Source organism: Tyto alba, unplaced genomic scaffold (genome assembly GCF_018691265.1).
Source record: "Tyto alba isolate M040663 unplaced genomic scaffold, T.alba_DEE_v4.0 Super-Scaffold_2, whole genome shotgun sequence".
NCBI classification, from domain to species: Eukaryota; Metazoa; Chordata; class Aves; order Strigiformes; family Tytonidae; genus Tyto; species Tyto alba.
The window spans coordinates 80,440,451-80,456,742 of NW_024881282.1; the positions used below are offsets into that span (position 1 = coordinate 80,440,451).

The 16,292-nt window shown below is 40.7% G+C and overlaps 1 protein-coding gene across 14 annotated transcripts in view; it reads right to left on the minus strand.

The window, feature by feature from the left end:
* The window catches only part of PCLO (piccolo presynaptic cytomatrix protein), a 392,417-nt gene that overhangs the window by 371,226 nt on the left and 4,899 nt on the right, over positions 1 to 16,292 (minus strand). For 13 of the 14 annotated variants that reach the window (XM_042791966.1, XM_042791964.1, XM_042791965.1 and 10 more), the window contains exons 1-2: positions 8,086 to 8,474; positions 1,043 to 2,297 (exon numbers count right to left, since the gene is read on the minus strand). In XM_042791966.1, the coding sequence (XP_042647900.1) occupies positions 1,043 to 2,297; positions 8,086 to 8,327 (1,497 nt within the window). In that variant the 5' untranslated portion in view covers positions 8,328 to 8,474. Of the gene's footprint in view, positions 1 to 1,042; positions 2,298 to 8,085; positions 8,475 to 16,292 lie in introns of those variants that run through there. The other variant, XM_042791970.1, reaches the window with a different exon arrangement.

Below are 16,292 nucleotides of genomic sequence, written 5' to 3' on the forward strand. Positions count from 1 at the left end.
CAATTTTAAATGTAGGGATATTATCTGTCAGGTTCAAAACACAGTAGCAGTCTGTACTTCTTCCTATCAGCATCTCCGATCAGATAAACTAATACAAAAACAAGACAAAAATTAACTTCCCAAATACCCCTTCTGGCTATTTATCAGTAGTTAGTCTTCAATATCAGGTCTGCTATGCTTGGATTTCTATATATTGATAAATGTGATGGTACTAAAAACAAACCCAAACTACACTGCAAATTTAAAACTAGCGTATCAGGATGTATGAGAAGCTGTTCAAGCAACAAGAAGAGATCAGACATTCACATGAAGTCTTATTCGCATGCAGAGCAAGTAAAGGATATTGTATAAGCACATAAATCAAGCTACCAATCAAGCAAACATCAGGTTAAAATAAGTTCATTTGAAGTCCTATTCCTTTCTATGCCATTTCTATGTTATGTAATTACATCAAGAATGGTGATCAAGGTTAGTAATAGTCCACAGAGTTCTCTTTCTTAGCATCTCACAAGAATTAAATAACCTGAGTATCACCAAGTCAAAATTCATGACTCAGGCTTTCAGCTAATGAACACTCACAGAGTTACAAATCAAATCCACCCCACATCCTTTTCCAAAGCACACACCGGGGCTATGAAGAGTCATTTTCATATTTGCTTAGTTAGTTCTTATAGCAGCAATTTTTACTTATTTATAAACATATTAGCACATGACTATTGTGGTCAGATTATAAATGTAGCCAGTGAGTGCCTAAAAATAAAGCAAAAGAACAAAAAAGTCACATTGGGGTTCCTCTTTTTATATGAAGAGATGAGAACACACTTCTAAACACTGCACAAACAGAACCATTACCTTACCCTTTCCCCAATTTCACACCCTTTTACCTGTAAGCAGTTTTCCCAAATAGCATGATTTTTTTCACTGAACTTAAGGCCTCTAAGTGATCATGATGACACACTGTAACACAGCTGATGTGTCAGCATAAGGAATGTAAACTTAATTTTGTGCTCTGGTAGCCAACATCAGTTTAAAAACTACTCACCTCTGTTATATGAGGATTAGGATTGAATCCACACAGGCTGCAGACTACAGTATGACACTGTGTGCATGTGTTATAATTGGCCTTTTCTGGAGCGTGCAGCAGCAGCTCGGTGGTCGTGCAAAGAGGACAGAAGGTTTTCTTTGGGGTGGACTCAGTGGGTTGGGTTGCACCAGCTTGCTTTTGCTGTGAGGGTTTTTCAGGCCCTGGTTGCTGGCCTGGTGGTTTTGTAAGTCCTGGTTGTTGTGCCAGGGGCTTTGTGGTCCCTGCAGCCTGAGAAGATGGTTTTGTAGGCCCTGCCTGTGGTGGTCCTTGTTTTACAAGCCCTGTTTGCTGCGGAGGTGGCTTCCCAGGTCCCAGCTGCAGGGGCTGTTTTACAGGTCCTGTTTGCTGAGCAGATGGCTTTTCAGGTCCAGATTGCTGAGGAGGCTGTTTTGGAGGCCCTGCTTGCTGGGAAGATGGCTTTACAGGACCTCCTTGCCGTGCCGACTGTTGAGATGGTTGTTTTACAGGTCCTGGTTGCTGCAAGGATGGCTTTGTGGGAGGTGGTGCTTGGGATGGCATTCTAGCATTGTCTGGTTGTTGTGGTGATGGTTTTGTTGGGCCCGATGAAGGTTTTGCAGAAGTTTGTTGCTGAACAGGCTTTGTTGGTTCTGACTGTTGGGGCTGAGATTTTTGCGGTCCTCTTGGCTGGGGCAGTTGTTTCGCTTGTTCTAGCTTAGAGTCTGCCAGGTGACCAGGGCCTGGTTTCTGAACTTGCTTTGGTTCCCCAGGCTGCTGGTGCTGAGGCACCGGTTTGGAAGATTCAGTTTGCTGGCTGGTCGGTCTGACAGGTCCTTGTTGTTGAGCAGCTGGCTTCGGAGTCTGTTGTTGAACTGGGTGCTTTGCAAGCCCCTTCTGCTCCTCAGGTTTCCCTTGCTCTTTGGGGGCAACTTTTTGTTTCCGACTGGCTTCTTCAGGTGCTGCATCTGAATCTGATATCAAATCGAAAGGATTGAATTTGTTCACAACTGAAGTGACTGCACTCAATGGATTAGCTTCTGAGAGAAAACTGGGCATCATACTTGGCTTCTGATCTTCTTTAAAATCAGTCCTGGACTTTGATTCCCTTAGACTAATAGAAGAAGGGCTCCGTCCTGGTGCCCGTTGTTCTGTCTTCAGCACATCTACTGTTCGGCTTTTACTTAAAGTTGGTGGTCCCGGATCTGGAGGCTTACCTGGTTGCCTGGGATGGTGGCTTGTATCAAGCTCAGGATGCCTGCAGACAAAAAATGTAATAAAATTAAAATAATGCAGAGTACTAGAAAAATTAGATACAATATGATGTATCTGTGACCCTAGAAGTGCTCTGGTAACACTGTGAAGTTTCTGAAGTGCTTAAGTTTTTGTGAGACCAAGGTTTATATTATAAGTTGCATATAAAATGTATTTAAATAAAAATTATTGTTCTATAACGGCTTATCCAAGTATTCAGACATAGACTAATTTATTATTTAGAAAATAATTTAATACAATAACAATGTTTAACCAGATAATTTTCTCTTCAGAAATCTGAAGTACTCAAAGCTACAACTTCCCGTTTTACCTAAATCCAAATGACTGGCTAACTCTATCCCTTGAAATACAAACATATGGAGACGGAGAAGACTAAAAGAAACAGAGGTGTCAGAAAACTAGCAGATCAAAGCACAGCCATACAAGAAAAACACTGCATAAAACAAAGTATTTATGTACTTGTGTTTTGGCTACTTGTACAAAGTATGGATCTATTTATAATTCAATATGCAGCAGGGACTTAAACTCTTAAAATCCAGTTAAGGACTACATGCTTCTTTTTAAAGTATTTATTTTGCCACCCATTCACTTACAAAACAGAAGAATTTTCAATCAGATAAAACAGATTCCAGTTCACAGAATTAATCTTAGAGCTTTTTATTTTTTAATTTTTCAGCAGAACTACTAGAGTTCTTCCTCTCAGCATCATCTCAACAATTCACACTGCCCATCAATATAAAGAAAATCTCTCATTATATAGGGATTTTTTCCAATTCTCTAACAACAATATTTTGCTGTGTTTTCATATAGAAGAAAATAAAACTAAGAATGTCGGAACCAAAAATGAAGATCATATCTTCATACATGGCACAGTATTCTAGTTATTGCTATACTCAGCTGCAGCTGGAGGAAACAATAATGTATTCAACGATATTGCTACAGGATGTAGCAAAATATTCTATTCAGTGCTATAACTCTGCTTTTGCTGGAAGACATGGTATTCTCTTCAGTGCCACAACAGCATTACAAATATAAAATGTTCAGTTTTCACTTTGAGAGATCCAGTTAACTGTGATCTTGTCTTTACAGACATGACATTTCTTCCTGGGCATTAATGAGCAAAACGAACAATTGTTCATTACATTTAACTGTATGCCTTAACTGAAAAAAAAAAAAAAAAAAATGCACAATTCTGTTTAAGAGGTTTATCAAAAGTCTGCAGAATTATATATAGTACACACATTGAAAAATGTATCTCGCACTGTTAATGTTACCATGGGCTTATTATTATTTCTGATTAATATTTAGAGTTTACATTACATACCTGCCAATGGCAATATAAAAGGAAACAGTGAAGTGGTACCCATTTCTGTGCTCATAATTCTCATGAGATGGGATTTTCTCATAATGTTCTACCTGATTTTTTTGTAAATTAAAAATTTCCACATGAAATGTTTGTTAAAGACAAACTATTTCCAGGGTTCCATAATTCCATTTACACTTTCCCATTCTTGTAAAATTATTGGCCATAATACTGGGAAGTTCACAACCTTAATGTCCAACCCACTGATGTGAGTAGGTGTGTCTCCACTGGCGTCACTGAACATTGATTAACTCGTTACTCAAAATAGGATAATTCAGAAAATCCCAATGATAATCTAATTCCTTCAAATATTTGGCAGTCTTACTTGTGATAAGAATAATTTTATACTCTCATTAGCAACTAGGTAAGCCTATCTGCAGTTCTGTTTCTTGTCATTTAGGTAAGCACTCTGGGTTTATCTGAAGTACGGCCTACTAAATGAAGTCATTTCAACTAGTCTATTAGTGGCAGTCTGGTACATTTCTAGCATTCACGTTTGCAAGTGTTCAGAATGTTGGAAGGTTTCATTCAACAGTGCTACAAATGACAAGCTTAAAAAAGAAAAGGATCAATGGTACTATTAAAACTCAGGCTGGGAAACAGAGTACCATGCCCCAACTTTACAATGTGAAGACGAGAAGAAAAAAAAACAAAAAAAAAAACAAAAAAAAAAAAAAAAAACAACAACTAACCGTTGAACCCTATAGAAACAGAATTTTCCTCCAGCTTTCATTTTATCAAAATAATGTGTTCTATAAATTTCCACCTGATCAGATGTCAAGACTTGAAATGAGATTAAAACCCATGAATCTAGGAAATAAAGCCAGGTGACTCTACAAGGCTGCTGGTGTATTCTGAAGACCAGATTTGTCTTGCCTTTATATATAACAGCATTTCTAAGCAATGGAGACAGAGTGTGGTTAACTAGTAGAAGAAAAAGATTTGAAAAGACAAGCTTCTTGAGAAATGTTACCTCTATCAAAAGCTAGGACTTGCTCCATTTAGTTTTAGGTAGCTGGTAGTTGGAGCCTTCTTTTCTAGAACTATTTTACAGCCAGCTATAGACAGACATTGAACAATTTTAATTAACCTGGAGAATCAGAAATCCTCAAAAAAAAAAAAAAAAAAAAAAGTCTTTATTTGAGAAGACTTTTCCTATTTTTAAACCTTCTGAATCATGGAAAACCCACCGTTGTATTAAAGTCTTCAATCCAGACTCAACAAGCAAAATCATATATTCCTCCCTCATCTAGTTCTTTCTTTGTGCTTTGTTTCTCCTCACTTTAGCCTTGATTCACAGAACTCATCTTTATTCATTTACATGAATATTACAGCCAAATCAAAGCTTACTTTGGAGTCAAGAGGAGATTTAACAAAATGACTATTGGTCTAGTTCTTGAATGTCATAACTATAAAAACCTATTTAAAAAGTCCTGTCTTTGTCCCATTCATCAGTATAAATAAAGAGAAGTGCAATAACTGCGCAACTCCAAGACAGTTAGATCTTTTCACATCTACAGACAAGATATGTATAAACTTACACATACCCCTAGTGGCTAACTTTTTTTTTAAAGTCAATAGAGTGATGGCATTAATAAAAACACATATTTCTTCTGGAAAATACACTATAAACATACTCTATAAGTGTGACACTCAGTAAGACTTCTTAGCACATCCTCTCAAAATGCAGCATTTTTTTTTTTTTCTGTTAAAGTTTATTCTGAGCAGCTTAATGAACTGGGAAGAACAAAAAAAAACACCCATCTGCATCAGATGGTTCATATATTCAGCTTGGTCATCTAATCCTTTCAGATGATGTGGAACAATTCCTCAGCAAGTGGACACTGACACAGTTACAGAGTCATTCAATGAAGTTAGAACAACTGGAACTTGATTACAAATTTACTGTGTACATTTTACCTAAACTTCCTAATCACAAGTTTTCTGAAGGCAGGTAATTGAAATAGGATAGAGTGATTTCCATAGGTGCTAAGCATCTCAAACTGACTGGAACCTAGAGAAAATGTTAAAAAAAAAAAAAAAAAAAAAAAAAAAGTACATTTGATTTAGGCAGTTCCCTTTTAGGTGCTCTAGATCTAAACTCTTATATTAAAATGAATAATAAATATTAATTGCATTTATTTAGCTATTGCATTTTTGAAGACTTAAAAGGTCGAAACGTATAGAAGCCCTAGAATCTAGTCTGTATTTTATGGTGTTAAAGGCGCAACTATGTTTCCTGCTACACACGTTGCCTACTACTACTTACTAAGTATGTAGTTGCAAAAATTGTTACATTGGGATATCATCAATCATGAGGAATTTGTACACTTTAAGATTTGGGTTAGTTTGAGAGGGGAATGAAAGTATTTAGAATAAGAAATAATTATTAGCTTCTCAGGTAAGACTGTCTAACACCTAATGTTACAATGGAAATCACAGAGGAAAAATCCAGTTAACAACATAAAAAAACCTAACAAACAATAGGGACATTGTCATAATGCAAGGCTACAGAAACTAGAAGCCAGAGTTCCTCTTTTGATCTTTGGCCACACTGAATGAAAAAAAAAAAAAAAAAAAGCTTGAATATAAGGAATCTGAGTCTCAGCAGGCTAGTTCTTTACTTAAGTTGAACTCTGAAAGAGGCTGATCCTTAGTTCTTGACAGAGTCTTACTCCAAAGGTTTTGATGGGGTTCTTACTAATTGTTCCCATCATTCTTGGTAAATCTCAGTAGCAAAGAGAGGTGTGCAAGAGAAGCAAGTAAAGCCACAAAACATGAGCAGAGAGAAGTACTAGAAAGATACAAAGATGCTATAATAGAAACTGTTACAACCCCACATGAGAAGATAGTTGACAAGTTATTGTATTGAATGTTAAAATGTCAACTTTGACTAAAAGGTAAAAGTCTGTAATTCACAAATATAGAGTGCCTTTACTTTAAGTGTAAAGTGAAAGTACGGTACACTAACAAGATCAAAGTAGTTTCTGATGTCATAAATATGTTTGTAGGAAAGCAGCCATTTATAAATATAGAAATATTTGCATTGCAATGAGTTTAGACTATTCTACAATCTTCCAATGACACTGATCTTCCTTTTTACTGGAACATTAGCATGAAACAATAAACTTTTAAAGTCAATGAGTCTTTTCTCATAGACTGCTATACAAAACAGAATTCTGAGCTTAGTTTCACAGAACTATTATGACTCTTTTTCTCATTAACATCTACAGAAGCTAGATAGAGCCTTGAACTGAATGGAAAATTATAATTTATATACAGTGTTAATACCTATTTAATAATTTTGCAAGACATAAAATAAGAAGATTTTATCTCCAGTTTTAAAAAATGGAGACCATCATCTCAGGTATAATCCCAGTGACTTCAGTAGTTTGCCCAAGGATGAATTTGGTCCCACCCTCCTTGCTTCTCTTCCTCTACAATTCACTTATATAAACCTGATATTATATAAACTCAACATGCATTTACCAAGGGCGAGGCCAACACACACCAACCGTGTTGAAGAGTCAGTCGAGGACGCTCCTTTCAGCGTCCGCCTTCGAGCCAAGCGGCGCCGGCAGCGCCGGGCCCGGGCGGGTTCAGGACCACGGACAGCGGCACGGGCCGAGGCGCCGCGGGCGGGGGGTACACGAGCCCGGCCGCCACAGATCCGCGCCCTGGTAAAGCCACCGCTACCCCCAACACTGAACCCCGTAGCAATCATTTTAACCTGTTAACCCGCCTCTCTTTCCCCTTTCACCAAAAAAAAAAAAAAAAAAAAAAAAAAAAAAAATGGGAAGAAAAATAAGGAGATAAAAATAGACTGAAGCAGACCTCCTCAATTGCATGACTATTTAATGAAGCCAAATGATAGTTGCAGAGGTTAAGAATTGGCAGAGTGATGGCTAGCAAATGCATTATGCCCAAAAGCTGTGACAGGTTCAACAAGAATCTTCTTCTCCAAGAAGGGAGGCTGACAGAACCCATCAGCCCTGGGCAGAGCTTCCCTGGCTACTACCCGAGCTGTGGGGGACTCCAGCCCCGTAAAGCACACACACACACACTCACAAAACCGAAACGTTGTCTGAAAAATCTCTCCCCTCCCCAGACACAGAAACTCCCCGCGCTCCGGATCGGCGCGAAGGGAGGGAAGGGGAGAGGGCGCAGCCCACCGGAACCGAGCACCGCCGTTATTATTAGAAACCACCGGAGCGGGAAAAGCTGGTGGGTGCAGGCTCCGTCCCACTGTCCGCACCCGCGCAGCCGCCCCCCCTCCCTCTCTCAGCCAGCACAGCGCAACGACCGCTCCCCACGCAGCGCGCCCGGCCCGTTCCGCGCCTCGCCCCCCGCCCCACCGCGCGGAGCCGGGGAAGGGAGGAGCGGGAGAAGGGAGATTTTCCGTGCGTGCCTGGGCAAGGGAGGCGGCTCCACGCCGGCGAGGTTCCCTCCGGGCAGCCCCTGCGCCCTTGACATGACAGCGGCGATCTGCCTCCTCTCCTCCTCGCTCAGCTGGCTCAGGTCCGCCTCCACCCCGGCCGGGACCAGGCGCTGCACGGGGGTCGCGGGGCCGCCGCCATCCCCGGCTGCCGCCGCCCCTTCGGAGAAGGCGCCCAGCCCTTCGCCTCCTTCCAGGCTCGCCTCGTTGCCCATGGCGGCCGCCGCCGCGGTTCCCTGCTCGCCGCCTCTCTCCTCAAGCGCAGACCGGGCGGCGGAGGGGGCGGTTGGCCGGCGCGCAGCCCCGCTCCTCAGCGGCAGGCGGAGCGCCGAGCGCTCGCGGCTCCGCAGCCGCCACCAGACCGCGGCCCCGGGCGGCGGCGAGGGGGGGGGCCCGGGCTCGGCGGGGGCGGGGGCCGGGCTCTGTGGCTGCTGCCGCCGCGGCTGCCGGGGAAATGCGGCGCCGCCGCCCGCCCGTCGCGCCGCGCTCCACCGCCCCGCGCAGCACAGCGCATGCTCCGGGCGGGCATTTCCCACCTCCCCCCCCGCCCTCCGCGCCTCGCCCCGCCCCGCGCCCGGCCCTTAAAGGCACCGCTCACGCCCCACCACGGCTCCGCCGGGGGCTCCGCACCGCTCCACGCAGGGAGTGGGCGGGTCGCGGCGGTGCTCCCGGCGAGCACTGCCTCCCCCTGCTCCTTCCCTTTGCAGGTCAGGATGTGCTCGCCAGCAGCCAAAGCTCAGACGGAGCCTGGCTCGCCCGGAGCACGGGAGGCTGGAAGGCGCCTCTGGAGGACCCATCCAAGCAACACTCTCGGAGCAGGGCCAGCGAGCTCGGGTGGCTCAGGGCCATGTGCGGCCGAGTTTTGAATGTCTCTATGGATGGAGATTTCACAGCCTCCCTGGGCTCCTGTCCCAGCGGTTGGCCACCCTCATGGTGACCGGCTCATGTATGTCAGTGTCATTCCAGCACTGGTGAGCCCCAAACTGGACACGGTGCTCCTAATGCAATCTCGCAACTGCTGAATATGTTGAGAAGAATCACCTTCTTTAACCCGCTGGCCGCACTTGAGGTAGCACAGCCCAGTCTGCCATTGGAATTTTTCATCGCAGCGGCATACTGCTGAAACATCTTCTTCACCTTCTCATCCACCACGACTTTTTCTGCAAAGCTGCTTTTGGGCCAGTCTGTCCTGGTGCATGGAGATATTCCTCCCCAGAGAACTCCGCACTCGCCTTGTTCAACTTCATGAGGTCCCTGCCAGCCCATCATCCTGCCTGTCAGGGGTCCTGCAAGCCGCAGCCCTGCTTTTAAGTGCATCTGCCATTCTCTGAGCCGGCATCATTCACAGTCTTGCTGAGGGTCTATTCCATGCCTTTGCCCACATCATTAACACAGACATTGAACGTTATTAGTTAGAAAGGTACAGCTATTAACATACCACCTCTTGGACTTGAAACAACTCACCACAACCCGTTTGAGCCTGACAGTTCAATCTATTTTTCACCCACTGTACAGGTCTCACTAATTCGACTATAAGGATGCTCATACTGGAAGCCTAACAGAGTGTGATTTGCCTGGGGTAAATACGTGCTGTCTGTGTCCAATAACCTTCCTGTCCTTTATCTACTTGGAGATGACTTGCAGGAGGATTTGCTCTGTAACCTTCCCAGGAAGGGTATGAGTGACATTAGCCTAACTGCCTTGTAGCTCTCCTTGGATCTCCTTTCTTGCACACAGGTTCAGTGTTTTACCTTCCTCTGGTCATGATGGAACTTTCCCAATGACCTTTTGAAGATGATAGAGTGACTTTGCAATAGCATCAGCCAGGTGCTTCAGCGCCTTTTGGTCCACCCCACCTAGTCCCATGAGCTTCTGCATATCCAACTGCTTTAAGTTCTCTCTGTCAGCCTTACTCTACTACAGGTCATTCTTCACTCCCACATACTCTGATGCTCAGCTCAGGGGCCTGGGAGACTTAAAGACAAACCTTACCCTTAAAAGCCATGGCAAAGAGCCACTAAGTACCTCAGCCTTTCCATGTCCTTGCCACCAGCTTTCCTATCTCACTGATCAGGGGCCAAATTTTTCCCAGATCCTTCCTGGCAATCTTAGCAGATTGTGCCTGTAGTTTGAATATTCCAGTGTGTCTCTTAAACAGCTAGATCCTTACAGATATTGGTTGTTTTAGCTACAGGGATGTGACAGCATTTCATGCTTTTGCTTGCCTTCTTCTGTAGCACCATTACTATTTTTCTCCAGACACAGCTGTATGCAGATCAGTCCCCCAAATGACCTACATAAAGATGCCATCCAAATATTTATAGTATTCTTGTATTGTAACAATCAGACACCATTTTTTTCTAGTTCTGGTTCATGAAATATGATGAAACTAGTAGCAGTTGGGGGCTTCCTACTTTTCTCTCAAGTGACTGTAAGTTACACATCAAAATAACAGCTCGTCAGAGAACATAATAAAGCACAGAGGGAAAATCCTTAAACGGAGAAGCATGACATGAGCGTAAGCGGGATCATGTTCACATGATGTTCTCAGTAAAGACATCAAAGGAACCTGTGGAAGAGGTGACACACAACACATCCACACCTGAGCAAAGGTAGATTCTCTTGGCATGTGAAGGAAAGACAAAAATTTCAGTTCAGGGTTTTAGAGGGAGACAAATACACATCCCTATGCATTTAGCACAAGCGAACTTCATATACTTAAGTATGAATAGATGTTGAAAGTGCTGCTGCATGGGAGAAGGCAAATGCACAACAAAGATGGGGCAAGAGGGATTTAATCAATGAAAGCATTTGGTTTTCTGATATATACTAATGTAAGCATTCATATGCACTTCAATATACATATATACCTAATATTCTGTGGAGGGTGGTATTCCTGTCCTTTAGCTGGGTAGTCTGGAAGTTTAAGTTCCCAATTGCAAATTTTCTAAACAAACAAACCCCCTATGTTTCTTTATTCAGAGACAAATAAATAACTAGGGCTTTTGACTCAGACCTTGAAGTCATCTTATGTTTAAAAACAGATGGCATATGTCAGATATAGATGAAGACAAAACAAGTGAGATCAAAACACATTACATTCACTCAATGAAACAATTAAAACTGGGGAAAGAGCAGTTCTGCTAGTGCTTACTGATCAAAACTACATACACTGTTCCCATTTCACTGTTAACATGTCCTGAGATAGAAGATAGGAGGAGGAAAGAGACATATAATGCCTGAGGAAGTAAACTGAGACCAAATGGAGGCACAGGATGAGAAATTACTTTCAGTGAGAAATTCACTATTGACTTCAGTGGAACCATGCACAGCACCTGAAAATTATTATGATTTCAAATATCTTAGGGATTTTTGTGGAAACTGGCTCTTTTCACAGTTCTGTGACATTTACCTTTTTCTTATGAAACAGCGTGAAATCAAGTTATCTGCTCCAGAAGTCCCACTGCAGGCCTGTTTTTCCTAAATCCCATCATTTCCACATCTTTTTCCCTATATACTTCACAGTCTGTCCAAAAGTGACACCAACTCTCTCATTTTGGTGTTACGAATGAAACTCTCAAGCTAATGAGACATAACATTCTGTTGTAGCAAGGAAAGAAGAGTTATCAAATGAATCAGCCTTTTTCCCAAAAGTGACTTGCAAGAAACAACGTGGTGGTATCAGGCTAAATCCCCTTATTAAAAAAAAAAAAAAAAATATATATATATATATATATGTATTTCTTAATCACTAGCAATGAAAAATGTGATTAAAAAACTTCAGAGATAAAACAGTCTTTCAAAAAATGCATGTAAATTAGAATTCTCTGTGTAAATTTAGAGTCAGAGATATAGAAGCAAGTTGCCTTCCCTTAGATCCTAGATAGTATAAAAAGGATAATCATGAACAGAGGCAAATCCAGCTACTCTTTGAGGGCTCGATTACAGATTTTATAGCATTTTCACTGTATCTGTTTGAATCCAAAATAGATCAGCACAACCCACAAATATATTTTACAACGTTAAGTCCATGCATGTTATTATTATCCCTGCAAAACAAAGGCAGGGCATATTTGAAGTGATATAATTTCATTCAGACTAAGGACTGCTCTGCACCAGTAACACAGTACTTTCATCTGGACCTGACCAATTTGGTATGCAAGCTAGATGCATCAGATCCCCAAAAGGGCCAGTCCAAGTTAGAGCTGAGTAGGCAGAAGCAGCAGAAGGATGCTAGTTCATCTTTTGACAGTGCTGAATCTGATCTGGGACAAGTGAATCTCAGTTAAGAGTGTATCTTCAGCACTAAAATGAGTGCTTGAAGTTAATTTACTGATTAACAACACTGAAGACATCCAATCTTCTCATCAGTAGGCTACTTAGTATAGATGTACTCTTTACATGTTAAAGGGGAGAAAAAGCCATTTAGTGCATAGAAATTGAAGAAGTAATGCTAAGATTATCAGAAGAAAGGAATAAGAGGTCAGTAACACCTTGACACGAGTGGGAAAACGGGAGGGGAAGGAAAACTCTTATATTTTAATAATATGCCTGGCATTATGCCCAGATAAAAGTAAAGGAGGAAGAAAGTGTGTTAATCATTAGCAATTAGCAGAGGTTGTACTGATCAGTACCACAAAGGAAGGTAAAGTTAAAGAGGAGATAGAATTTGCATAAACATATTTATAACACTTTACACATCAATGTTTTCATATTCTAATTCTTACAAATACCTAGCTAAATGTTACAGTGTCCCTATCACATTTACCTACCCCATTTCAGGGATACAGAGAGTGTGGAGGGTACTTTGAGTTTAAAAGACATGTACAAGATGCTTCCAACAGTTCAGTCCATCTGCTATACAGAATGAGCAATGCTTCTTAATGATACCTCTTTCCAGACAGTTAAAACAATACATTCCCTAAATATATTTATACACATAAAAATAAAGAAAAATATGGAATACCATAGTACAGTCAGTTGCACAACTATGCTTGCTGTCCTCTTTGTTCACCATCTCAGAATGCAAGTGAGCATACTGCACCAGAGAATAAATGGGGGACACACCAAAATCATGTTGAATCAATATACTGAATGGTATTCATCCAATACAAAAAAACTGATAAAGTTTTTTAAAGCGTGAAATAAAAGGGTATGAATCTCTTTTCTGGAAAAATGTTGCACCACACCTAGGAAGTAATAATTTCAAATATGACATAAATTATATCTATATGAGAGCATAAGGCAAAAGTACATAATGCTTTAAACTACACGTTAGCATGTGCACTTGTATATGCCACTGGTGCACAAGTGTACTAGGCAGCTCCCTGGTGCAGGTTATATGAACTATCTATTAAGGAGCGGAAACAAATGCATACACAGTTCACACGAAATAGCTATATACTCTAAAAGAAAACCACAGGAGAGTAAGGTTTCTTCTCTCACAAGTACTAGTTCTGTGTCAAAACTATTCTTATCTACATACCAAACAAAGTTTGTCTCAGCATTGCACAACAAATGTTCTTCAAGATCATAATGAATCTCCAGTCTCACCTGACTTACTAGTCACCAAAACAACCAGTAAATGATGATAACAAGGTACCTTGCAAAGCATTGTGTATTGCTGTTCTATTCAAATACATACTACTCTTCTCTCTCTACACAGAATTTTCTATTCCATTGCTTTGTACATGCAAGTTGAGAAAACATCGAAATAGTGAGTTACCCTGTTCCAAAGGTCCTGCAAAAAACACCTACTTAAGGGGGAAAAAAAAAATAAAAAAAAAAAAAAAAAAAAAAAAGAGGAAAGAAAGACTGAATATAACATAATAACTCCCAGGTAAGAGAAAACACCCTGGGCAGAATTACATGCAGTATTACAAAGTTCCTGAATGTCTGTTTTTTAGGTATACCATACACTTTGATGCAATGCTATTATTGTTACAGTATCCTATTTATTATTAAACAAATCACTTTCAAATGGCCACTGCAGGTATTTTAGCCTCATCATCAGTCCAACTGAAACAGGATTAGTACATGCACTTTATCCCAGTGAATAGCCAGTGCATAGATACCTGTCTCAGTTATCGTAGTAATTTCACAACCAGATTTGCTTGCTTAAACAAAACAAGAAGGTCTGCCAACTGCCTACAACACAGCAATGCTGATATCCTCACAATATGGACTCCCACTATATGGATTAGTCACAAAGTTAAAAATCTTATGTTTATTTACAATCAGTGTTTCTAATATATAAATAGTGATTTGCATCTTAAACTGAAGAATGGAACAAAAAAATCCCTTGATCTCAAAACCTGTATCCTGAACCACCTGCCACAACAGCAATATGTAGTTTTGTCTTGTTCTCCAGCTGCATTCTCTAATTTGAGTTTATCCACCTGCAGCAATTGAGTACAACTAATAGTGGTACAGGCATCATCACAAAGATCTTGATTTTTATATAAATACACATTAGCTAGGTTTTCTGGTATGAGCTACCAACTGGGTCTGTGGTAGAATTAAAGACAAAAAAAGAAAATATTTATCTTTGATCTATAAAGTCCTTCTTAGACAGAGTTCTGGATGCTGCCCATTTAATGTAAAATAAACAACAGTCTTTATTTCAGAAAGTATACCTATTCAGGACTAAGAAATTTTACCCTTTTCAGATATGTATTCAGACATTTTATATTCTTGATACTGTAAAAAGCTCATAGCTCATAAAGGAAGATACAAAAACAGAGCTCCATCCCAAATGCCTTGATTTTCATTTTAGTTCAAAAACAATCTTAGAATGAGTGGAAAGGAACCTCTGGAGGTTACCTGATACAACCCCTTTCAAAAAAAAAAAACAACGTAGATTAGGTTACTCAAAGCAGATTTCAGTCAAATTGAGTATTTCCAAGGATAGAGATTTCAGTCTCTCCAGTCAACCTTATATCTAATCAGAATTTCTTTTGTTGCAACTTGCCTCAATTACCTCATCCTTTCACTGGGCACACCTCAGGGATAAGTAAGGCTCTATTTTCTGTCTCCTCCCATTAGGAACTTGAAGATGACAATAGGATTCATCCTGATCCTTATCTTCATAAGGCTGAATAAACCTCTCTCTCTCAGCCTCTCCTCATAAGTCAGGTCCTCCAGTCTCCTAACAGTCTGGACAACCCTCCACTGGACATTTTCCAGTTTGTCAATCTCTCTCTTATGCTGAGGAATCCAAACTTGGCCGCAACACTCCAGAGGCAATATAACAAATGCTGAGTAGAAAGTAATAATCAGTTCCCTCAATCTCTTGGCTATGATACAGCCCAGTATACTGTTGACCATCTGAAATGCAGGACTTCACACAGATCCTTCCTGAATATCATGAGATTCATGTCAGCCCATTCCTCCAACCTGACTAGGTCTCCTTGAATGCCAGTCCTGCCTTAGAGCACATGGGCTTCATCTGTCAGTTTGGTATCATGTACAAACTTGATGAAATCTATTCCTTCTCCTCCTCCAGATCACTGATAAACATTTTAAACTGGGTAAGTTCCAGGACAGACCCCAGAAGAACTTCACTTGAGCTGACATTCAAAACTACTAACTCATACATTCACTAAGTTCTAGTGAATTAGTATAAACGTCTTCATTCTGGAATGAAAACTCTTGCTTTTCACTGTTATACACAGTGCTATATCATATATCCTAATGTATAAATTGACTGAATTACAAATTAGAATTAATTTGATGAAGAGAAAGATGTAGTTGTTTTCTTTCTTAATGATGTATTTTTTTTCCAAATTTCTCTGTTGTAATGGTGTCTACTTCTAAGCTAAAAAGTTAATATTTTTTTCTAGCAGATCTTTTCCATTTGTAGGGTTTTTTTAAGGACACCTGAAAGGCAATGACATCTGGTTTGTAAGGATTTTTGGTTATTAATTTTATTTTTGGTTATTTATTTAGCATAAAAGACAATGACAAGAAGTAGGAAAAGTCATAAACTGAACATCTTAATATGTAAACTGTAATGAGCAGTAAGTAATGGAAACATTAAGGCAGCCCAGAACTCTTAGGTTACTTATGGGTGGGCGCTTGAAGGAACCACTCGAATATAATCTTTAAGAGATTCAACTAGAACCTGGTAATTTATAATGAAGACAATATTATCATGAGTGTGATGAGGAAACACAAAGTTA